General features: G+C 37.8%; 2 protein-coding genes across 2 annotated transcripts; one reads left to right on the top strand and one right to left on the bottom strand.

The window, feature by feature from the left end:
• The first annotated feature begins 13 nt into the window (after positions 1–13).
• LOC127435998 (protein arginine N-methyltransferase 7) lies at positions 14–19,201 on the top strand. Its single transcript, XM_051689865.1, has 17 exons — positions 14–236; positions 533–569; positions 5,675–5,824; positions 5,930–6,038; positions 6,153–6,265; positions 8,382–8,611; positions 8,704–8,884; positions 8,976–9,100; positions 9,252–9,387; positions 9,490–9,573; positions 9,679–9,726; positions 9,810–9,899; positions 17,365–17,526; positions 17,623–17,697; positions 17,886–18,046; positions 18,129–18,225; positions 18,378–19,201. Exons 1-17 carry the CDS (start codon positions 142–144, stop codon positions 18,534–18,536), a joined length of 2,052 nt encoding a protein of 683 aa, XP_051545825.1. The 5' UTR covers positions 14–141; the 3' UTR covers positions 18,537–19,201.
• Positions 18,881–23,049, bottom strand: LOC127435999 (anamorsin-like). The gene is made up of 8 exons (XM_051689866.1): positions 22,912–23,049; positions 22,187–22,349; positions 21,244–21,387; positions 21,080–21,159; positions 20,832–21,000; positions 20,534–20,726; positions 20,271–20,352; positions 18,881–19,444 (listed from the first exon to the last, which is right to left on the bottom strand). Exons 2-8 carry the CDS (start codon positions 22,341–22,343, stop codon positions 19,334–19,336), a joined length of 936 nt encoding a protein of 311 aa, XP_051545826.1. The 5' UTR covers positions 22,344–22,349; positions 22,912–23,049; the 3' UTR covers positions 18,881–19,333.
• Positions 23,050–26,492: the final 3,443 nt, after the last annotated feature.

Genomic DNA, 26,492 nt, shown 5'->3' with positions numbered 1-26,492 from the left:
TCTTAAAGGCGTGTCTTAGCGGAAAAACATGGCCGCGCCCTAAGAGATCATGTTGGATTAATCTTTTTATGCACGAGTAACACATTTATAGAGCAAAATACATTAATACATAGGTTTTTATCTCTAAAGACTAAGTGTAAAATGAAGACATTTTGCGGTCGTGCAAATCCAACAACCGGAGCGTTGGACTGGGTGGAGGAGAGCGAGGAATATGATTATCATCAGGAGATTGCCAGGTGCGTAAATGAGTCACAGAATCTCATGTAATGTTAAAACGCATAAATAACAAATAATCCTTGCGGAATTGTGTTGGACCGATCTGTTATGTGATTTATATAAGCGGACTCCCAAAACTACAATACAATTGTTGTTAATTGTTGCACTTGCTATTGACACGTGGACATGTTGCTGACTGTGACAAATCTTCAGTTATACTGAATCTAATAGTAGTTTGTCATGTGCTGTCTTGTCATGGGACAGAGGGTAAATTCATTTGACGTGTCCTGATAATTGTTTTGTTTTTGTCTGCCAGGTCTTGCTATGCAGATATGCTCCATGATAAAGACAGAGTGAGTTTTGTTGTTTACATTCCCACATCCACTTGCATACACATGTGAAAACCATTCATGTAGATAAGCTGATATTGGAAACCACAGATCACAGTTTTAACAACCCTTATCAGGGTTCCCACAATCGTGGAAAACCTGGAAATATCAGGAAATTTAATATTCCAAAAATTTTGATTTCCAGGCTTTGAAAAGTCATTAAGAACATCTTAAAAAGCCATGGAAAATTATTTAGAGAATATAAAATTGTATTGTTATGTTTAGATCTAAAATATTTCTTTAGCTAGAAATCGCTATTTCCGAGTGCAATCTATCTATAAAATAATGTTTAGCAATCCTTCATCCAGTAATCACAAATAGAAATTTAGCCAATAGGGGTAAAATCTTTACGTGGCAGGGAGAGCCGCCACGGAGACCTGCCACCGCCACCTCTCACTCGACCTGCCCCCGCCACAGGCAGCTCTCACTCAAACTGTTACTGCCACAGACAGCTCTCACTCGACTCAACACCGTTCTTTGCGTCACCCCCTCGATGCGTCACAGTTAGTTGCGTCTCCGTCTCTATCCGTCACCGTTCTTTGCGTCTCCCTCTCTATGTGTCACAGTTAGTTGCACCTCCCTCTCGATCTGTCACCATCCTTTGCATCTTCCTCTTGATATGTCACAGTTATTTGCGTCTCCCTCTCGATGCGTCACCATTCTTTGCGTCTCCCTCTCGATCTGTCATTTTTCATTGGAATGGGTGGGGCATAAGTGTATAAAATTAGGCTTTACTATCTGCCCCGTTAATATGTTACTCTTCAGGAGCCTCAGTTTGAATCTTTATGTTCAAGTGCAAGTCGTTTTGTTGTTATTCAGTACCACCAGGATTTCACGGCACTTTTTCCTGAATTTTTGGGGTTGTTTTGCAGTGCAAACTCACAAATCATCATTATATACCTCTGTAATTGTGTTAATTACATTTTAAATGCAATTATATGTAAATATTTTATTGCACAATAACTAAATATGCAGTTAGCAAGAAAAAAAAATTACACACAAAAATAGGCTACCATACATTTAGGTGAAACCTGTTGGTATTGGAAGACACTTTGTATTAATTTTCTGCCTCAGAAAATGCAAGAAAACTCTAAGTTTAAAATAGATGTGCAATAAATCTGTAAACTAAAAACACAAATGTGGATTCATTAGGCATGTTGCAATTATTACATTGTCTGATATTGAAATCTGATATATGGCCATATACAAACAAATACAATTACAGTTACATTAACCAATCACAACCAAGTGTGCTGATAAAGATGAAATGCATGTGACTGCCCGCTGCTGTCCTTGAAGTAGCAGTAACCTCAGCTTATTATCAGAATAAGAATGAGCTTTATTGCCAAGTATGCTTACACATACAAGGAATTTGTCTTGGTGACAGGAGCTTCCAGTACACAACAATACAATACAGCAATAAGACTTCTAAAAAATAATTAAAATTGAATAAAAAATAGATAAATATTGAAAGAAAAAAGTATATATAGAATACACAGTAGACAGTGTGTGTGTATATATATATATATATATACATATACATTTACATATACACACATTATATACAGTTGTGCTCAAAAGTTTGCATACCCTGGCAGAAATTGTGAAATTTTGGCATTGATTTTGGAAATATGACTGATCATGCAAAATAACTGTTTTTATTTAAGGATAGTGATCATATGAAGCTATTTATTATCACATAGTTGTTTGGCTCCTTTTTAAATCATAATGAAAACAGAAATCACCCAAATGGCCCTGATCAAAAGTTTACATACCGTTGAATGTTTGGCCTTGTTACAGACACACAAGGTGACACGCACAGGTTTAAATGGCAATTAAAGGTTAATTTCCCACACCTGTGGCTTTTTAAATTGCAATTAGTGTCTGTGTATAAATAGTAAATGAGTTTGTTAGCTCTCACCTGGATGCACTGAGGAGGCTAGATACTGAGCCATGGGGATCAGAAAAGAACTGTCAAAAGACCTGCGTAACAAGGTAACGGAACTTTATAAAGATGGAAAAGGATATAAAAAGATATCCAAAGCCTTGAAAATGCCAGTCAGTACTGTTCAATCACTTATTGAACCGCTCTGAACAGCTGAAAGCCCGGCAGATGTAACGTGCTGTCCGGAATGGCTTCACTCAGCCAGGTTTCTGTGAAGCACGACCTTGTTTGTGCGGGTGAGGAGATGTAGTTCGTCCGTTTGTTTAGGGAGAGAGCAGAGATTCGCTAGATGAATGCTCGGCAGCGTTGTTCGAAAGCCCCGCCGATGGAGTTTGACCAGTGCGCCTGCTCGTCTCCCTCGCCTGCGTCTCCTAGCGAGTTTAAACAACACAGCCGCGCCTCTGACTAAAATGTCAAACAAAACGTCCGAATATTCAAAATCCGGGAAAAGATTGACTGGTATATGCTGTCGAATGTTCAGCAGCTCATCTCTGGTAAAACTGACTGGAAAAAGATTACTAAACACTGGACAAACAAACAAAAACAACAAAACAATAGAAGCGCTCCACACCGAGGCGGCCATCCGCGGCGCCATCATGATGTATTATGACCATATTAAAGAAATTATTTGCCGTAGGACCCCATAGATAACTTCATTTTTTGCGCAGAGGCGCTGCTGTTGCTCGCGGAAGAGATACGGGCAATGTGAACGTCCAACGCGACTGTCCCGCTCACAGAGAATGTGTGAATCCGGTGTTCCGCTCTCTCCTGTGAAAGAGGAGAGTTGTTATCTCAGTAAATAAAAGAATTTCTGACAGCGTTTCACTGTCAGTGATAAAATGATGGAGAAAGGACCTCTTAACACTATTTGGTGTACAAAACAAGCCCAGATGGCACTTGTGATAGAAATCAAGTATTTTTCAGCCTTTGTCAGGCACATTTTAATTAACACAGAAGCACACAAAATCTTAACTATCACCAAAATGCAGAGTGAAACGTTTTTGTTTGTAAGTGCTTTTTAAGAGGAGATCAAAGCACCGCACGACGCTGACGTTGACGCCCTATCGCAAATCATGAACGCAGCTTCACGATTGCTGTAACTAAGTCTATAGCCACAGTCTACTGGCAAATTAATATTGTGGCAGTTGAGAGTTTAAGGGATTTAATGCCCATTGCAATGAATATGCAACCTATAGTGGGGACTTGTTTTTTCAAACTCCCACTAAAGACTTTGGGAAACATTTAATGTTTCTTTAAATTGAATTTAATGAATGGGTGCTATTTTAGTGCATTGTCCTTATATTGTTGAAGGCTTTGTTTGGAAAATGTTAATAAAGCATTATATTGATACATATTGTTTTGTTTTCTTTCCTAAGATGGAAAACATTTATTTTGACAAGAAAAGAATATATATATATATATATATATATATATATATATATATATATATATATATATATATATATATATATATATATATATGTGTGTGTGTGTGTGTGTGTGTGTGTGTGTCAAATTTCAGCACTTCTAAAATGTGCGATTAATCGCGATTAACTACAAATAATTTTGCGATTTAATCAAGATTAAAAAATTTAATCGACTGACAGAACTACTATAAATGTTTGCTGCAAAGCAGTGAGTTGAAATGATTTCCTCAGTCCAGTCAGCTCTGTTGATGGCTTGAAGCTGTCTACCAGAGCCCTCGAAATAATTTTTCAACAACGGAATCCGATAAAAGTTTACTGTTTGCACACGGTTTATGCCACCACTTCCTGTGTGATGTAAGCGGTGACGTTGCCGAAGGATTGGTCTGTATTTTTTATATTTTAGATATTTTATATTAATTAGTTAATATATATTAATTTTAAATATACATATTTTTGAATATTTAAAGGTGCTCTAAGCGATTTTAGCATTCTGAAGCTTTCACGTGACTGAGCCGTTCAAGTAGCCACGCCCCCTCTTTCCAAAACCCGCCCTCCAAAAATAATTTTGAGACAAAAAAAGAGCAAAACAGCAGCATTTTTTGTTCCTGTGGCTGTCAAATAAAACTGAAACCCTGAACCGCACCATGAAAAAAAAAAGTGTTTTTAGGTGTCTAGTGCCTTCCTGAGCCTATGTCCTAAAAAAACAAAATTCTCTCTAAAAAGTTTTCTCAATATAAAAAAAAAACAACATTTTCTCAAATGTGTTTTTCTCTCTCTCAATTTTTTTCTCAATATTTATTCACTCCAAAAAACAACAAAATATAAAACAATTAGTATGCGGTACCAACCTTGGTCACCAGGTGCCACTATCAGTAAGCATGAAATGTGCTTACAAGGTGACAAGGTGACAGATGACAGCTGTGGTACTTGATCTGTTGATTTGTAGTTGTATAATACTCTGACATGAATGTTTTTCAAATCTTAATCAAGGAAATAAACACATTTGAGAGAGAGAAAAAAAATGTAGACAGAAAAAGTTTTTTTTTTTTTTTTGTAGGACATAGGCTCAGGAAGACACAAGACACCTAAAAAAAAATAAAAAATCCCTTACTGACATTTTTTATCAAATCAAATCACTTTATTGTCACACAGCCATATACACAAGTGCAATGGTGTGTGAAATTCTTGGGTGCAGTTCCGATCAACATAGCAGTCGTGACAGTGATGAGACATATACCAATTTACAATAACATCAAATTAACACAACACAATTTAAACATCTGATATACACATAATTACACTCAACAATATACAAATAATATACTGTTTTCACAGTGTGGTTCAGGGCTTCCGTACAATAGCGCCCTCAACTGACAAACATTATGAATCATAGCCTCAGTGATCCGCTTCAAATGAGAACGAGCAAAATGATTGACAGGTGAAAAGCGTCAGTGTCCGCAGACACATTTTTGTTTGCTGTTTAAAAAGTCTACAGCTGTCACAGAGATCGATGACATTTCTCTTAGGACATTTATTTCATGAATATCTTTACAGGAGTAGGTATTTTGTTGCATACTTCTCCATGAAAAAATCGCTTACAGCACCTTTAAATATAAATATTATGAATATAAAAATGATAATTGTTTGTATTGTATTAATGTCATTAATAATGTATTCCGCTACATTTTGATCTTTAGAATGAGAAGTACTATCAGGGCATTCGAGCAGCAGTGAGCAGAGTGAAGGCACGCGGAGAACGAGTGGTGGTTCTCGATATTGGAACAGGGACTGGTCTGCTCTCCATGATGGCAGTGACTGCTGGAGCTGACTACTGCTACGCCATAGAGGTACCCAGTAAAACACGTTCATGTGGCGAATGGTGATTAATAATTGTGATATTTGGTATTTGAAGACAAATATCCAAAAACAACATAAATCTATGCTATGCATAGGTGTTTAAACCCATGGCACAGGCTGCTACTTGCATTGTGCAGAGGAATGGCTTCTCAGACAAAATCAAGATCATCAACAAACATTCCACTGAGGTTACAGTCGGACCAGGTTAGACAACAACCAAGTATATGTGCTTGTTATACCAGTAGACCTGACAGGTTCAGCATCTACTCTGTGTAAAACAGTTGTAATTGTAAGAATTAAATAGCATTTTATCTGCAGATGGAGACATGCAAGAGCGAGCAAATATTCTTGTAACGGAGCTGTTCGATACTGAGCTGATTGGCGAAGGAGCATTGCCCAGCTATGAGCATGCACACATTCATCTTGTCCAGGTAACTACAGTTCAGAATTTCAGTGTGCCTTAAAGTAGTAGCACACCCAAAAACGCAAATTCATTCATTATATACTCGCCCTCATCTTGATTGTTGCCTATGTGATTACTTTCTTCCACTGTACAATTCAGCCGGCTCCGATGTGATTCACAACATTACAAACTTTTATTTAAAGAAAAGGGTTCACCCAAAAAGGCCATCCCATATGTGCATGACTTGCTTTCTTCTGCTAAACACAAAGATTTTTAGAAGAATATCTATTCAATACAATAGGTCCATACAATGCAAGTGAATGGTGGCTAGAAATTTGAAGGTCCAAAAAGCACATAAAGGCAGTCTAAAAGTAATCCATATTACTCCAGTTGTTTAATCCATGTCTTCAGAAGCAACATAAGTGTGGGTGAGAAACAGATCAATATTTAAGTCCTTTTTTACTATAAATCCCCACTTTCACTTCCACGTTCTTTTGATTTTGCCGATTCGCATTCTTTGTGCATATTACCACCTACTGGGCAGGGAGGAACATTTATAGGGAAAAGGGACTTAAATATTGAGCAGTTTCTCACAGATAAATATTTTAAAAAGTTGAACGCTTCCTTTCAGTTAAAGGTGCAATATGTAAAAATGTTCATGTAATATTCGCCTTTTTTTGCCAATGTATGAACGGCTTGTAACACAACTTAAAAAAAATTAGCCCTTCCCGGACTTCGTAGGTTGCCTATTAAAGCCTGTAGACTGATTTTCATGCGAAGGGAGCGGGTCGCTTTTGCCTGAAAAATCCAAAGGATGTGAGGTTTTGCGCGCTCCCGAGAGCCTTGCCTCAGTGCTTCCGCTATTCAACAGCGACAACAAACTGCAACACTAGGTAACGTTATTTTAGAGATGGAATCCAGCAAATGTCCGGCTCCCACAACAACACCGACTCCTACACAAACTCCGAGTAAGCCAAAAAATAAAAATAAAAAATATATTTATCTACTGAATCCCATCTGGCTAAGCGGGAACGTGATCGTGGTCGAGCGAAAACTAGAGTCAACATCGGCAGGGCATTTGATTCCTGGAGGGACTTACGTTTGGTTTTGGGGATCAAAACCGACCCTTAATTGGCGTTCTTATTGGACAGGTAAGCTTAGATAACTGCAAAGCATGTGAAATATAGTGTCATAAGGATTGATCTGTGTAATTTTAGCTAACATGATCTTGCCTGCTAACGCTGACGAATTGCAAGCTACCTTGCTTCGTAACTTACAAATAATTTCAACGATCTTCTCTTTATTCTAAAAGTCAGGTTAATGTCAATGTTAACCTGTAATTATTCAGCAAGATAAACTACAATACCACATGAAATGAATGCTAGTCAATGTTCAAGATAGTGCAAAAAGCTCCATTAGTGTAACGTAACTTGGTTATACAGAAAATATATACATTCTATTATTATAAAACAATAGCGCATCGATATATCAAAATGACAGTTGTGATGGAATCACATCAATACTGAATTGTGTCAGCATACTTATAATGTACAGTCTATTTTATAAACCGCTACTGTCATCATCCACCAAATTTAGCTAACAGCTTTTGATAAAGCTGGCTAGCTAGCTAAAGCCGACATAGGCTATCATATAAATGCTGTCGATGTATCATGCAAAGAAAAGTGATTACTTCAATCAGTCTCGCATAGTCAGACCTATATCCACACTTTGTTTTAGCCCTGTTCCAGCAATGGAGAGTCAAATATAATATGCAGTCTCAAAGTTTGTAGTAAAACAATCATAACTGTGTAATTTTAATTATGCTACCTCATCTGTCAGCATGATGCCGGTGAATCACGTTCAGTCTCTTTGTTTTAGTTGATGCTCTTGTCCCTATGGAGTGTGTGCGCGCTAGCACGAGCAACAGGTAGCTGGCTGCAGTTCCCTTAACGGCCACAGGTGTCATTAATAATAAGGGTTTATGAATCTTACATACTGCACCTTTAATTACTTAAATTTCAGGCTGTACAAAAAAATAATACAGGTTTCAAATGATATGAGAGTGACTAAATGATAGCAAGATTTTCATTTCTGGTGCACTATCCCTTTAACCTAAGTGTTTAAAGCTTTTCTAATTGATGCAGGTAGGTTGTGAGGCTGTGCCACATCGTGCTACAGTCTATGCCCAGCTGGTGGAGTCTGATATGCTGTGGAAATGGTCACAGATTCTGCCTATTGTGGTGGATGGGCACAAACTGCTTCCCCCTCCTGCTGTAGTAGAGTGTGCAGGAGCGCCCTCTGTTTGTGACATCCAGCTCAGTCAAGTGTCGCCACAATCTTTCACTCCCCTCGGGCCCATCTGCACCATGTTCCGGTACAAGTTTTTTATATATATTAGCTCTTCAAATGAGGATTCTTCCTTCTATTTTCCCTGCCTCAAGTAACAAATTTTTTCCTCTGCTTTAGTGTTGACTTCAGCAAGCCAGTCAGCAGTGCTGCTCAGTCATACAAAGCACAATTCAAGGCCCAGACTAGCGGGAGGGCACAGGTGGTCTTAACCTGGTGGGATATCGACATGGACCCTGATGGAAACATTGTGTGCACAATGGCCCCGAGTTGGACCTACCCAGAACCTAATTCTTACCCTGTAAGTATTGGGCCTTTGCCAATCCATCCTAATATGAAAATGTAATACTGTATATAAATGTATTGATTACTTATTGTTGTGTGCTGTACAGTGGAGAGATCACTGGATGCAGAGCGTCTATTTCCTCCCTGCAGAGAAGAACGTGTCTGAGGGAGAAGAGCTCAGTTTAACAGTCTCCCATGATGACTACAGCCTCTGGTACAGCCTTTCACACAGGTAAGGATGCATTTAATTGCAATTTGTTGTTTAGACATATAACTAAATAACTGTATAGACATGAATCAATAAAACAAATAAATGAAGACAGTGTTGCATTTTGCAGGTCTGTTTAACTGCTTTTGTGATCTATTGCATTTAATGTTTTTAGTCAACACCATGATGTCGAAGTGACACCTTTTCGGCCGTGCTGTACCTGTCAGGCCCATCTGGTCTGGACAAGGCCACGCTTTGGGGAACTGAATGATGAGCAGAGGACTGAGAGTTACGTGAATGCGCTACGCAGTGTGAGTTTGACTTCTATAATCTCTGTTGATGGAAATATGAACTTGAAGTGCTGCTTTTTGATGACTGCTCATATTTAAATATGTTTTAATGTATCCTTGCAGATTCTGAAACCAGACAGTGTTTGTTTATCAGTCAGTGATGGCAGCCTGTTACCCATCTTTGCTCATCTGCTTGGAGCTAGGAAGGTAAGCTTTATCATCTTTTTTATGCCACTCAAAAAAACAAAAACAAAAAAACTGCTTGGGTCACAAGATTCACATATTTACATTATAATCATTCTTTCTCTCTAGGTGTTTAGCTTGGAAAATTCTGGAATGGCAAAACAAGTGATTAAACAGGTGAAATTTTAATGGTAACATAGCTGAAATGTGTGCCTACATGAAGTTCACTCCTTAAGATATGTTTTTACTGTCATTCACAGGTTCTACAAACAAATTCACTGAACCATGGAGTACAGCTATTGGGAATCCGGTCCGAGCAGCTCACATTAGATGATTTGGAGGGAAATCAGGTACAAACTAAACCGAATCTATGTATACAAAGGCTGTCAATCGATTAATAATTTAATTGAATTATTGGCATGATGTGCTGAATAATTAATTGAATTAAAGTTGAACTCAGTCATTTTTTGTATGTCGAAGTATGACTTACACTGACACCTAGTGGCCTGGATGCTGCATTATTCAAACATGGTAGTGTTTCGTTACTAATGCCATAGTAGAAATTCACTATGCATAGTAAACCAGGATTAATTTAATCCATGAGTGAAAGTGTCCAATAACAGGGCAGTTACTGAGATTAAGCGAGTAGTATTTAGCTGGTCATGTGATGCTAACATGGCTGCCTGTAAGGTTACTTGCTTCTGTAAGGTTACTGATATGACTGAACTCTTCATCTCACATGTGAGTGGTCATGATTTTATACATATGTTTACAAATAACTATTCTTTAGATGTAAAACTTTTTAAATGAGAAAAAGAAATTACTGAGTGCTCCTTTAATAACTATTAATCACATGTATCAATATAACATAATTTAAATAATTATAAATATAATAATTCAGATAATTCAAATCAATTAAATTACTTTAGCAGATGAGTAAAAAAGTGGCATTAGAAGTCAAAATATTGTTTCTTTTCCATATAATTGAACAGAAGCCTATTATTCATCTACTCTCGACAGCAATCTATGTTCAGTTGAGTTCCTCAATCTCTCACAGGGTGCGTTCCATCTGCGCTATTCGAATTTGTACACATGCGTCAGACGGAAGCTTTTGGTGCGTCTCACATGGGTTGCATCGCAGTTCAGCATCTCATGCCATAAACGCCACATTTTAGGATGCTGTGCTAAGATAAAAATAGTTTGTAACTTTGAAACACTTGTCCCAAGATCCCTGCAGTCTTGGTCCAGCTGTCTTTGAATGCAAAAGCGTGTCATCTGTGAAAAGCTCCTAATTAATTTTTTTGCTGCCTGCTCTCATTTTAAACTCTATGGGCCTCCCGGCGGGTCCAAAGGGGGGCGCTGTATCGTGAAATAAATTTATGCTTAAAACGTTATAGTCCCTGGATACATAAGCCAGGCATTTGTGGTATCATTTGAAAGCTTAGAATCTGATCTTTTCATGGAAAACCACCATTTTTACATTTACGTTATATAAAATACCAAAATAAGGTCTTAAATAAGCACCACCTAGAGATAATGTGGTAGAAATATTAATATGAATATAAAAGTCTTTCACATAGCCCGGGTACGGCACGAGACCCATCTTCTTGGTGGTAGCTCGTGAAAGGAACAGTGGCATGCTCCTTCCCTCCATAGTGCTAGGGTCTTCTCCTTGGGCAAGAGAGAACAACCCTTGAGCCCCCTTCATGAGGGTTACAACTTTCTTGATTATACCTTTTGCACACGCCTTCTCCATCTAGATGTGCTAATACCATCCTTCATCTCTCTGTAAGGATCCAGAGTAAAATAGATCCTCAGTACCCCAATGCTGTTCGCAAGGAGCGATAAAAAGGGGCGACTTTTTTGCCGTAAGTTGCGACCCGTGTCGGTGGAGGAAAAGATCCTGGTGCCTGAGAAATACGGTTTGCTGTGGCTGCCACTATTTCAACACTGTACTTTGGCTCATACTTCACCTAGACGGGAGGTTGGAATGGCTCACTCCAATCAATCGGCTGGTCAAGACATGCTCTGAGTGTTCTGTGATAGCTCAACAACTGCTAACTTTCCAGAATACCCAGTAAGCGTTGGCTAAGGGTCAATCGAGTGGATAGAGCAGTTTACAATCTGCTCTACCTGCTCGAGTATATCATTCTAATAGCCCTGATGCATATTCTGCTGGAATTCCTTGGTGCTGTGCATCCCTTTTTTTTTGGGGGGGGGGGGCTCTAAGGTGGGTGGGGGCTCCAAGGTGGGTGGGGAATAAGAATGATGAAACAAAAATCTTAAAATATGGCTTCAAAACACACTTCCAAAAAGCGGTTTTTAGACTTGGAAACAGACTGTATTTCAGAGAGTAAATGTTTACTCATGCCAAATAGTGAAGAGTGGACAAAGTTTATAATCCTCGAAGCAGCATCACCAGATTTGCCAATCACTAAACTTTCTCCATTTGCTATACACAAGGGTATCACAGGAATAGCAGGAACAGTGAAAGAAGTGAAAAAGTTACGATCTGGACAAATTCTAGTGGAATGCCGTAAAAAGGCAAATGCAGAGGATTTACTACGAGCCACACTACTCGCTGGAGTTCAAATAAAGGCATCACTTCATCCAACATTAAACTACAGCAAAGGAGTGATCCGCACCAAAGAATTGGATGATGTAGATGAAATTACCTGTGAGCTCAAACCCCAAGGAGTAGTAAATGTGAAAAGAATTATAATCAAAAGAGAGGACAGAGTTATTAAAACTGGTACATACATCCTCACTTTTAATAAGCCTCTTCCCCCAGAAAGAATTCAAATCAGATATCTGAGTGTCACAGTGGATGTATTAGTGCCCAATCCATTACGATGTTTTAAATGTCAAAAATATGGACATGGGTCAAACAGTTACAAAAATAAAAGCATCTGTTGCAAGCGTGGTGAAGAAGACCACAACATGTAGAGCTGTCAGAAATTACCAAAATGCTGTAATTGTACAGGAGACCATTTGGCTGAAAAAGAATATCCTACATGGATCAAGGATAAGGAAATCCAGAGAATCAGATGCACAACGAAGATCAGCTACCCCGAGGCAAGGAAAATGGTAGACGCTGTCCCTTCTTTTACACTGAGTTAAACATATGCTTCTGTTGTCAAGAAATCTGTGAAGACCACGGAATGCCAGACAGACTTCACCTGGATGCACAAAGATAAACCTCAATGTAAACAGCAATAAATCTCTCCCAAGGACCAAGAATACAGGAACCCAAAGTAAATCTACCTCAATCAATACTCAGTCTAATCAGAACTCAATAGAAAATCAAACTACAAATAGAAATACAAGAAGATCGAGTTTTTCACAAGCAAAAGATGAAATAGCAAAGACAAAACAAACCAAAGATGTCGAAATGAAAGAAAGGGAGAGTCGGAGTAGAAGTCCATCCCCAAAAGGAAAAATTAGGGGAAATATTCCTATTTTTCCTATGTGAGAATGGAAAATATTTTTATCCAATGGAACTGTCGTGGACTCAGGGCAAATTTTGCAGAGTTGCAACGCCTAGCTACAATTCTCAACCCCCTTGGTTTTTGTCTTCAGGAGACAAAACAACCACCAGATTTTTTTACCTTCTCTTTTAAAAATGTTTACAATTTTAAATACTTTTGGTCCTACTAATAGACAGACTTCTGGTGGTACAGTCATTTTAATCAGAAACAATGTGATTCATAGTCGCATCAATGTGAACAGTAATTTACAGGTAACAGCAGTGCGTTTGACCCTGCAGAGAACCGATACAATATGTCCCATATACATTCCCCCTAATATTACTGTTACACACAAGGACCTGGATGAGCTAGTAGCCCAACTCCCTTCTCCATATATACTCATGGGAGACTTTAATAGTCACAACACTCTATGGGGAAATACCCATTGTGACACCAAGGGAAAGAGGATAGAATAATTCCTAGACAATCACGCCTTATGTCTTCTAAATGATGGATCCAGCACTTACCTACACCCAGGGCACGGAACATACTCGGCAATTGACCTAACAATTTATTTTTAGATCTTTCATGGAAAGTATGGCAGGACCTATGTGGTAGTGACCACTTCCCATTAATACTAACCCTAAAAGGAAAATAAGAAGCTCTAAGAATACCAAAATGGCAGTTTAAAAAAAGTAAACTGGTATAATTTTCAATCGCTTTGCTATGAAAGGTTTAATGAAGTCTCTGAAGGTGATCCAGATGCTATTAAACAGTTCACCAGCACACTCATCTCCATAGCAAATGAGACCATTCCAAAAACATCATCAAATGCAAAATACAAACGGATGCCATGGTTTGATGATAAATGCAAGACAGCTATAAAAGAACTAGTAGAAAGATTATTCTTCAGAAGGCCAACAAATGAAAATCTTGTTAAGGTTAAAATAAGTAGGGCACAAGCTCGAAGAATAATAAATTAAGCTAAAAGGATAAGTTGGAGACAATTTGTATCTGGTCTGACATCAAGTACCTCAACAAGAAAGGTCTGGAAACTGATTCAAAGGATGAAGGGCAGGAATGATGGAGCTCAAATTCAGCACATCAAATATCAAGACTCTATTCTAACTTCAAAACAAGAGATTGCAAATACCCTAGCAGAAAATTTTGAAAAGAACTCCATTGAGAATTGCCTTAATGTCTTCCAAGTTTTTTGAGCACAGGATGAAAAGAAAGGTATACATTTTTCATCTAATAATAAGGAACCATATAATCAACTGTTCACAATGGAAGAATTGACATGAGCTATAAACAGAGCACATGATACGGCAGTTGGACCAGATGATATACACTATCAGTTTTTTTTTTAAATTTGCCTCACATTATCCTGTCTCTACTTGGATATCAGGGAATATTCCACTCTCTTGGAAAGAAGCGATAATCATTCCCATCCCAAAAACAGGAAAAGATCATAATGACCCCAACAATTACCGCCCAATAGCCCTGACAAGTTGCTTATGCAAAACCATGGAGAGAATGGTTAATGAACATCTAGTATGGATCCTGGAATCGCAACATCTCATAAGTAAAGTTCAGTGTGGCTTCAGAAAAGGGAGAAGTACTGTAGATCACCTCATCAGCCTTGAAAGCTACGTACGAGATGCTTTCATCAGAAAAGTACATGCAGTGGCTGTCTTTTTTTACTTGGAGAAAGCTTATGGCATCACTTGGAAGTTCGGTATTTTAAAGGATTTATATCAACTTGGTTTTAGAGGACACTTACCCATTTTTATTGCTAATTTTCTATCAAACAGACATTTTAAAGTCAGAGTAGGTAATACCCTATCTGACCCTCATAAACAAGAGCTAGGAGTACCACAAGGAAGCATTTTATCAGTTACCCTTTTTAGGATCAAAATCAACGGCATTGCAAAAGCCATCGGGTCGGGAATCCATTGCAGTCTTTATGTTGATGACATCGGTATTTGCTACAGAAGCAAATCCATGACTAACACTGAACAGAAAATCCAGCTGACAATTAACAGAATGCAGTCCTGGTCAGTATCAAATGGTTTTAAGTTTTCAAAGACTAAAACTGTTTGTATACATTTTTGCCAGCTACGCTCTCTCCATCTTGACCCAGAGATATTCATGGCTGGTGAACACATCAGAGTTGTTAAGAAAACCAAATTCCTTGGAATAACTCTTGACCATAAACTGAATTTTATCCCTCACATAAAGATTTTAAAAGATAAATGTCTTAAAGCCTTGAACATTTTAAAGGTTTTAGCTAAAACAAAATGGGGTGCAGAAAGTTCAGTTCTTTTAAATCTCTACAGAGCACTAATTCGATCACACCTGGATTATGGAATTATAGTGTATGGATCAGCCAGGAAATCATATATCCAACTCTTGGACACAGTACATCATCAAGGCATACGTCTGGCTTTAGGGGCCTTTAGAACATCGCCAATTCAAAGTTTGCATGTAGAAGCAAATTATCTTTCTCTGGAGAACAGATGTCTCAAACTAGCCCTACAGTATACAACAAAGCTGAAGACCAACATAGAAAACCCAGCCTACCATCCTGTTTTCTTAACCCCTTCTTCAAGCCTATACGAACAAAAACCAAGACATATCTGTCCTTTTGGACTACGGATCAAACCACATTTACAAAATCTCAAATTAGATCTGAGCATACTGGAACAGACACACTTCAGTAAAATTCCCCCCTGGAACTTTAAAAAACCAAAAATAATCTTAGACTTAACAAGAAACAAAAAATCTGAAACCCACCCAAATGACTTTCAACAGCAACTCCTATTCATTAGAGAAATATTTCCATCACATATCCCTATATATACAGATGGATCAAAATCTGAGGATCATGTATCATCTGCATTTGTGATCAGCCATAAAAATAAAAAAAATCACAACTCAATTTTTACAGCAGAGGCAAACGCTATCGTCTCAGCACTGGACTTCATAAAGACTATGCAACAGAGAAACTTTCTGATCATTTCAGATTCAAAATCATGTCTTCAAGCAATGTCATCTTTAAAAATGATCACCCAATACTTGTAAAGATCCTTTGCAAACTGCTGGATTTTGAGGCCCAAAATTTCAATATCTGCTTCTGCTGGGTACCTGGACACTATGGAATCCCAGGAAATGAGGAAGCAGACGCTGCTGCAAGAGGCTTTATCAGAGGATTTCAAAAAGTGTCCAATACCTCCCACTGACCTAAAACCCATAATAAATTCATATATTAAAAACAAATGCCAAACTGAGTGGGATCAATGCACCATGAACAAACTCCATGAAATCAGCCCTATTGTTGGCAAAAGAAGTTCCTCTCTGTTTTCAAATCGCTGGGACCAGATCGTCTACACCCGCTGTCGAATATGTCACTCCAGGATGACACAAGTTTTTAATATTAGGAGAAGATTCACCAACATGTACCTTCTGCCAGACTGTACTGGTCTTTACCCATGAGAAACCTTTTTTATTCAGTCAGCACTCTGGAAGAATGCAAAACCGAATGCAATTTTAGAGTTTTTAGGAAAAATAGATTTTAAAAACCTTTTATAGAATTCCTTACACATTTCTCGCCATGGAAATAGCCATAGAAGCTGGCATGGCGTTAAAAACAAACAAATTGTACTGGCTGTACTGTTTATTTTGTTGCCCTTATAACACAGTTCAAATGATTTTCAAAGGAATCACAGAGTAAAATATGATTTCTGTAAGACATCAGATGCAAACGTCTCTTTTATGTGCTGATCACTGCTGTTGTGAGGCACGAGTAGACGAAACCTTTATATCTGCATTTAGTTTTCCTGTGAGTTTGCTTGTGTAAATAATCAAATATTTATATATCTTAGATGTCCAGAACAAAATATGCAGTCCAGAAGGACAATGCCATCCCAGATGTGTATGACTTATTAAATTAAGATTTTTAGAAGAATATCTTTTTAGGTCCGTACAATGCAAGTGAATGGGGTCCAAAACTTCGAAGGTCCACAAAGCACACAAAGGCAACAAAAGTAATCCGTCAGTGGTTAAATCCATATCTTTAGAAGCAATATGATAGGTGTGGGTGAGAAACAGTCCTTTATTTATTTTTTTTACTACAAATCTCCACTTTAAGCCCTCCTAAACGCTTTTCTCTCCTAAGAGTTCTTCTTTTGTTTTTGACGATTTGCAATTTCCGTGCATATCTCCACCTAATGGGCAGGGTGGAAAATTTTTAGTTTTCACAGAGTCTAAATATATGTATTTTTAAAAATTGCATATGTGAATATTTAAAGTCTTAGATGACCTTAAGCATTGCTCCAACCCCCTTCAGATATCAGTTTTGATGGGAGAGCCGTATTTCAGCACCAGCTTGTTGCCCTGGCACTCTCTTTTCTTCTGGTACTGCCGCACCTCTGTGGCCCGGCTGCTCCAGCCCAATGCCACCATTCTGCCCCGTGCTGCCACACTTTACATAGTTGCTGTTGAATTCAGAGTAAGTGATGTTTTGCTGACTTGTTGGATTCTGTGACATACCCACTGTACGTAATTATGTACTTCAAATTTTACATTTGAAACACTTAACTCTCAGGATCTGTGGAGAATCAGAGTTCCTTGCGGTACTTGTGAGGGCTTTGATGTCAGTCCCATGGATGAGATGATTCAGGTATGAACTGTTCTGCTTAGACTTGTACTCCTTGATAGTTTTTGGCCTGATTTGATTATGGAGAATTAAGGGATGGGCCTTGAAGTCATTCATTTTCGTTAATTACAGTTTTGCTTTTGGTGAAATTTTAATGCAAGTGAAAATCCTTACTGATACCGTTTGATACGAACTTAAATGCCCCCACACAGCGATCTCTGGATTTCCGTGAATCTTGGGAGGCAGAGCCACACCCACTGTGGGAGTACCCTTGTCGTGCCCTGACCAAACCACACCCAGTCATGATGTTCGATTTTACACAATGTGTTCCTGAACAACCAATCAGCAGTCAAGGAACTGTGCCACTCACAGGGTAAAATCAGAACAGATAATAATATATGCAAAAGCAATGGTTTATCTTGATGGTTAATTTCATTTATATGGTGACATTGTAGGAGAGGATGTTGTCATGCCGTTGCTCTCTGGATGGAGTATCAGCTGACAGAGGACATCACCGTAAGCATGGGCCTATCAAAACCAATTGACGAAGAGGTACTGTTTAAATATCTTCTTTGATAGATTTGCATGCTAAACAAATCAGAGCACCGTTCATTGAAATGTTCTTCAAACTGATATTCAAACGAGACAGTAATAAATTATACAGTAAATCAGTCGTAACCTATGCATCTTTCTTTTTTAAACAGGGAGCTTGTGAATGGAACCCACATCGAAAACAAGGAGTGTTCTTCTTTGGCTCTACTAATGAAAGTTCTGGAGATGGAAGGGAAGATCTCTTCTACAATTTAACCTTTGAACCTCATACTGGTGACATTAAAATGGACTTCTCTGTTACCGCACCTTGACCAATGGCCATGATGGTCAGGACCCAAATGAACTACGTCATCATCAGTTCACATTTTGTTTCTAAAATGATGCTTATCCAAAGAATTCCTTACATGAGTTTATAGTTCTTTTATCCTCCACATAATATTCATATTCACAGTTAATAAGCTTCAATAACTTATGTAAACAATCTGTGAAGTATTGAGATGAACAGACAGATTTTATTACTTAGAACTGTGTGTTTAGATTAGTTTGTGTGGTATATGAAAACATAAAATTGTGTGGAATTACACAAGTTCCTTTCATGCTGCTTTAAATAGTGATATGACATCTTGCCGTATGAGAGGTGAGACAAAGGTCCATGTATTCTTTTAAGATTTTATTTAACAGCTTTTTTTTTTAGCTCAAAACAATCACCTTATATTATACAGATGGCAAAATACACACAGAGCTACTTAAAAAAAAAAAAACATACACCCAAAGTGAAGATTCTCTGTTTCTAAATAAAGATGTGGGATGGATTGATACATCATTAGAGATTCATTTATATTTTGAGTATGAATTTGAGTGAAGTGCTGTTCAGTTGCTCTCTGGATACTTAAAACTCTTGGACAGATTAAAAATGTAACAATCTGATGGAATGAGACACTTCCAACTGAACTGTGCATAAATGTTTTCTATTGTATTAACTGTGGGTATCATTAGTTCTTTCATTTTAATAACATATTTAAGAGCTGCGTGTCTGTTAATTACAGAGATGGAAAGGTAATCCGGAGCCCAGAGTGAACGGAATGAAGTCTTATCTCATAATGAGTATCTATACATCAGCTATGTCAGTGTTGGCCAGCAAAACCTTTTCTCCAGGTTTGAAGGCAGGCATGCCTAAATACGGACAGCTGGCACATCGGAAGGCATCACCCAGATAACACTAAATGCCAAAAAATATGATAAAATGTGTTAGGTCATGGTACCATGGGTAATTTTACAAACAGCATACGACTATATTTCTCCTACTATTGCTGCAGTACATAGCATGTATAATGTGCTCAGTATGCCGATTTTCTATATGGACAGTGCGTAACAGAGCACACTGCACATAATACTAGTCCCACAATGTAATACACTTGTCCTTCCATTTCCAGTGTGATGGATGATCCGGAAGTAATAAATATGATTTTATGTCCTTGACTCATTATAGCATACTACTGTTTGAAACGTTCATAGTGAAATAATGCCTACTGTTTCACTTTTTCTTTTTTTTTAAGTACGTACTAGAGGTAGACCGATTAATCAGTGTTGATAGTTGCTTTATCGGTTAACGAAAAAAATATGTCGATAGTTTTCTCATAATTTCGACATTTCAAACTAAGAGTCCCCGGTGTGTTTCAGGCTTGTTTATACTTAAGTCCAGCGTTATGCACTAAATCTTTTTTTCTGGTTATTATTGGGATTTTGGTTGAACAAAAATACGCATCCAGGATTTTATTCATTTTGGACTCTTTGTCTTTGCCTGCCTTTTTACATTATATAAATCGATTTTAAAAACTATCGGCCGATTAATCTGTTATTGGCATTAGCAAAATCCACTATCGGTTGACCCCTAGTAGCTACTATACATTGTATACTACACAGATTCAGTAAGTAGTAAGCTAGTATTCCATTCTGAACAAAGCAGTTATGAATTTTTAACATTTCAGCAAAAGATAATGATATAGATTTTACTAAATTTTAAAGGCTTTGATAGAAATACTTACACTTCCACAGGCTGATTTAGGCAGGCTGGCTTTCTGAGTGGTTTTAGTTTCCTGTTCCAATTCCTCAGCAAGACCACATGTGCTAAACATAGACAACAATCATGTTAATCGACAAAAACTTTGTTGATCTCAGAGGGGAGGTTGGTGTAAACAATGTGTTATTAATACTTTAAGTCACTCCTACTAGAAAAGTCAAGAGTTAAAAATCACAGCAAAAGCAAGTTGCTTGGGAAGACTTGTGTGTCTCAATTTGAAGTAATCACCAATTCTTGCAGGCTTTTTTTTTCTTTTTTGAATCATCTCCACAGGGCGCCTTGAGCGAGGACGGGTCAGGCTTCTTCAGATCATCAGCATCCAGAAGTGCATCGGAGTCTACCAAATCCACATCATCATCATCTATATCATTGGCTGAGAGAGTCCACATTTTAGCAGTACTCGGATCAAGGGGGGGTTTCTCTGTAGAAAAAGAGGGGTAAACTTTGGATTGATCGTGTTTTTTGTATCAATTAACGTCCTATGTCAAAAGCCAGATTAAATGTTTAGAAACTGAAAACTACAGACCTGTTGTTGTGGTTTTCTTGCCAAAGGAGAGTTTTAGCTGGGTAGAGGAGCCAACCTCAAAGTTGGGTTTAGATGCAGACATGCGAACCCTTGAAAGTGTGTTTCCCTGGAACTGATTGCGCTCCTTTAGAGCTGCAATTGCTTCTGGGCTCAAGGGCTCTGTCTTGACCTGTCAAAATTAAACAAAGTTAGACTTAACATGCATTCGACATGCAGACGTCATTACAATCGGGTTTATTAATACTGACCTCTGAAACCGACACTAAACCAGAGAGTTTCAAAGCTGACATCAGCTTCCCAGCGGTTCTAACACCATTCTCCTCAGATCCTGAGAAGAAATATTTTAAGTCAAAGCATCAGCAACTAAGGTCTAAGCTTTTCTCTTGTATCATCTCTCCGGATTCCATCTCACCCATCACTGGCTCCTCTAGCACAAGTTTCCCACCAGGTTTCATCACTCTGGCGATCTCTGCCAGTATTTCAGAGCTGTGGATTGGTGAGCTGTCAGTCATAAGGCCTGAGAGAACCCAGTCGTAACTTGAAGCTTGTTGAGAAGCTGAAAAATACAGTAGCTTTAAAGTGATAGTTCACCTAAAAATGAAAATTCTCTCTTAACTGGCCATCCCAGATGTGTATGACTTACTTTCATCTGCAGAACACAAAGATTTTTAGGAGAATATCTCAGCTCTGTAGGTCAATACAATGCAAATTAATGTTGACCAAAATTTTGAAGCTCCAAAAATCAGCATGAAAGTAATCTATGTGACTCCAGTGGTTTTTAATACATGTCTTCTGAAGCAATGAAATCACTTTGGGTGAGAAACAGATCGATATTTCAATCCTTTTTCTTTACTATAAATATCCACTTTCACAATGTGAAAGAATGGGAAAGTGCGAGTGGGGATTTACAGTAAAAAAGGGCTTATATATTGATTCTTACCCACACCTATCATATAGCTCCTAAAGATATAGATTTAACACATATGGATAACTTTTATGCTGCATATATGTGCTTTTTGAAGCTCCAAAGTTCTGGCCACCATTCACTTGCATTGTATGGACCTACAGAGCTGCGATATTCTTCTAAAAATCTTCCTGTGTGTTTAGTAGAAGAAAAAAATCATACACATCTGGGATGGCATGAGGGTAAGTAAATGATGAGAACATTTTCATTTTTTGGGTGAACTATCCCTTTAACATTAACCATCAGCAGCATATTTCACTAGAACGTTTGTAACTGGTAAAAATAAAAATAACAGACAAGGCACTGTGAATAATGACAGTTTATAACTAAACTAGTAATAAAATGTGCACCAAAAAAATAAATAAATAAACTTGTATGCCTCTATACTCACCAAGTTGTAGTCTCTCCATGTTTTCCAAAGACACCAGACTCTGGTTGCCAACAATCTTGCCGATACGCTCAGCAAACTCCTTCAGTGCTGTGGAAGAAGATGGCTGGGTCCAGACCAGCAGAACTCGGTCTCCTTCCTTCAGTCCAAGGTCTGCCATCACCTTCTATATGTAAAAAGAGGTTGGACTCCCTTAACTGACTAGTACCTTATTAGAAGATTCAGATGCATTATGGTCTTATCTCCTTTATTTTGGCTCATGCTGTCCTAGATAAATCTCACTCACACACACACACACACAATACTTCCAATAGATAATACTGGATATGTGTGTGTGTGTGTGTGTGTGTGTGTGTGATTTATCTAGGACAGCATGAGCCAAAATAAAGGAGATAAGACCATAATGCATCTGAGTCTTCTGATCAAATGCACACTAAAACCACTGAAAGTGCAGCAACATCTTTTGTTAGTTGTTTTTTGTTTTGTTTTGTTAAAAGACACCTCGAAGACCATTTATAGCACAATCTGCCACAACATGATGACAAAGCGATAATAACAATACAATGTAAACAAACGCCATTATTTGGAAAGAAACAGCGAGATATCGCATTGCCATGTGGCGAAAGAGCCTAAACACATGTGATTAATCTCCCAAAAAAATATATGACAATCAAACAAAACAATAATAAAACAAAAACAAGTTTTAAGAAAAAGCATATCTGTCCAACCTGTTTGTCGTGTCTCTAAAATACCAATCCTGGTTTCTTCGCACCGATCACTATAAAGTCGCAGCTGTAATGCCGCAGTTTGTTGTTAGTGGTGTCGCAGTGAAATGATGTCACTTGCTTTAGAAATCAAATAAGCATGTAGAATGGAAACAACCGTACACTAAAATAAAAGTGGGCGGAGATTAGAGGCCCAAAAGCGGGTTCTGATTAGTTAGGTACAGTAGGGCTAAATAATAATTCTACTATTTTAACATTTCAAAACAATGACATTTAAAGATTCTTAGTAACATCAATAACATCCAAGTGTAAAGTACTGTCCAGATCGCTGCCAAAAATATTACAAATATCACCGTCTTTTCTTGTGCTACCTGTGTTACTTTTCTATGCGCTGTTAGTGATGGGCCAATCACAGTCATTTGTGATTGATGAACATGGAATTAAACTATAAAGTATATATTTCAAATCATTGGCTATTAAAGTTGCTCAATATCATAATACAGATGTAAATTGCTGTCCAGGCTACATAGACGGCATTGTCATGTGGTACTTGTTACATTTCTCTGCGTTGCTCGGGAGGGGCCAATCACAGTCTTTTGTGATTATTGTATATGGAGTTTTGCAGTTTTATTCTACTATTCAAATCAGTGGCTATTAAAGTTGCTCAATATCATCATGCAGGTGTAAGTTGCTGTCCATTGCTGGCTATGTGGAACATTTTCCCAAATGTAATCTTTCAGCTGGTTAGTTGAGTAGTTTTTACTAAAAATGCAACTATGATGTTGGGAAACTACCAGTGAAGCTTGCAAACTTTCATAGAAGCACCTGGCTTCTTATATGGACCCTAACATACAAACATAATTTTTCACCTCATAATCAAAATTAAAAATCTGGAATAATAGGGATATCAATAATAATAATAATAATAATAATAATAATAATAATACAATTCCTAAAGGATTGGTTTGAAAATAACATAATATGGGTTAAACAGTTAATTAATGAAAACTGAACGTTTTTAAATTATACAGAGTTTTTGAACCGTTTTGGTAATTCCATCAGTCACAAGGAGTTTGAAGAAGTATTGAGATTCATCTATAGAGGGGTGAGATCACTGTTGAGAGAATTTTTAGATGTTGCAATGTATAAAAAAACAAGATTTCATATCCTTTATTCCTTTAGAAGATGTTGATATTAGAAAGTGTAGTAATAAATATATTAGATCTATTTGCAGATTAATAGTCGGTTTGACATCAAAAGTAGAGAATAATGGGATTATTTCAAATGTCATATAAATGCGGATTTCTTGCCTTGTCAGATTTTATAAATAAGATGATTTTAGAGATTAATCAGCATATTGGTATGCATGTAAACGGGCTTATTACTATTAAAGTGGCCACACTGAAGATTATTTATAGAATATACCCTGTCAAATATTACATTATTAAAAGATGTAAGATTGAAATGAATGATAAATATGCATTCTGTACAAATGAAACAGAAACATTATCCCATCTGTTTTGGAACTGCCACTTTGTTAAAAAAAAAAATGTTGAATTGGGGCCTGGGTAGTAAAGACGCTGACTACCACCCCTGGAGTCGCGAGTTCGAATCCAGGGCATGCTGAGTGACTCCAGCCAGGTCTCCTAAGCAACCAAATTGGCTCGTTTGCTAGGGAGGGTAGAGTCACATGGGGTAACCTCCTCGTGGTCGCTATAATGTGGTTCTTGCTCTCGGAGGGGCGCGTGGTGAGTTGTGCATGGATGCCGAGAATAGAGTGAAGCCTCCACATGCGCTAGGTCTTCGCGGTAATGCGCTCAACAAGCCACGTGATAAGATGAGTGGATTGACGGTCTCAGAAACAGAGGCAAATGAGATTCCTCCTCTGCCACCCAGACTGAGGTTAGTAATCGTGCCACCACGAGGATTTAGAGCACATTGGGAATTGGGCATTCCAAATTGGGAAAAAAATAAAATAAAAATACATATATATATATAATCAAATTGTGTGTAGGAAAACAAAGTATACAGTCTCCCTTGAAGAAAACAATGTATCAGGCCTATTTAATTTTCACCAACGTGACAAATATTTCAACCTTTCTTTTATAACAAATTTCTTAATCATTTATGGAAGATACTTTATACATAAGATGAAATGATCAGAAAATAAACTCAACTACAATGTATTTCTGATAGAATTGTAGTGTTATCATAATATGATAAAGGTATGTAAAAATAGTAAAGCAAAATTATTTGTTAAAACGTTTTATTTATATAGATTAACAGATATTAAATGATTTTTGCCTTTTAAAACCCGTTTTTTTTTTTTCTTTTTTTTCATAATGTCTGTATTATATTTGAACATGTTTACCATGTTTGCTGTTTCAATCATATAAAAATAAAAAAAAAGCATTGTCATGTGGTACCTGTTACTTTACTCTGGGCTGCTCGGGATAGGCCAATAACTGTTCTTTGAGATTATAGACTGCATAAATTCATTTAATAACTTCAAAGATTTTTGGGGGCGAATTATTTCTAGTTTTCTATCAGATACAATTTTGAGTATTACTAGATTAAAAAATTATACATTTTAGAGAGCAAATGTCTCCATGAAATCAAAAAGGGTCCTTACATCAATAGTATCCATCTGCAGAGCCGCAGAGCCATACGTCACAGCAGTTTCAGGCCAGGGCAGCGCCATAGACATACATACAGTATATGTCTATGAGCAGTATCAGGCCAGAAGTTAGGGCGGAGCTAATGACAACACAACAATCATGCGGAGAACACAGTGAGTTGTTGTCTTTGTAATATCTTAATAAATCTATCATTATTTGGTGAACAGTGAATCTACAGTTGTGCTCAAATGTTTGCATACCCTTGGAGAATTGGTAATATATGTACCATTTTTAAAGAAAACATGAGTGAGCAGGAAAAACACATTTCTTTTATTTCTTATGGGATTCATATTCAACTGTAGGTTATAACAGAATGGCACAATCATAAAACAAAATGTGGCAACAAAGAAAAAAATGAAATGACCCCTGTTAAAAAGTCTGCACACCCTTAGTTCTTAATACTGTGTATTGCCCCCTTTAGCATCAATGACAGCGTGCAGTCTTTTGTAATATTTGTCTATGAGGCCCCAAATCCTTGCAGGTGGTATAGCTGCCCATTCGTCTTGGCAAAATGCCTCCAGGTCATGCAAAGTCTTTGGTTGTCTTGCATGAACCGCATGTTTGAGATCTCCCCAGAGTGGCTCAATGATATTAAGGTCAGGAGACTGTGATGGCCACTCCAGAACCTTCACCTTTTTCTGCTGTAACCACTGGAGGGTCAACTTGGCCTTGTGCTTAGGGTCATTGTCGTGCTGGAAAGTCCAAGAGCGTCACATGCGCAGCTTTCGTGCAGAAGAATGCAAACTGTCTGCCAGTATTTTCTGATAACAATCTGCATTCATCTTGCCATCAATTTTCACATAATTCCCTGTGCCTTTAGAGCTCACACACCCCCAAAACATCAGTGAGCCACCACCATGCTTCACATTGGGGATGGTATTCTTTTCACTATAGGCCTTGTTTACC

Source organism: Myxocyprinus asiaticus, chromosome 46, assembly GCF_019703515.2.
Source record: "Myxocyprinus asiaticus isolate MX2 ecotype Aquarium Trade chromosome 46, UBuf_Myxa_2, whole genome shotgun sequence".
NCBI lineage: Eukaryota > Metazoa > Chordata > Actinopteri > Cypriniformes > Catostomidae > Myxocyprinus > Myxocyprinus asiaticus.
Note: the sequence above shows the minus strand (reverse complement) of the source record. Positions and strands in the feature narration are given on the sequence as shown.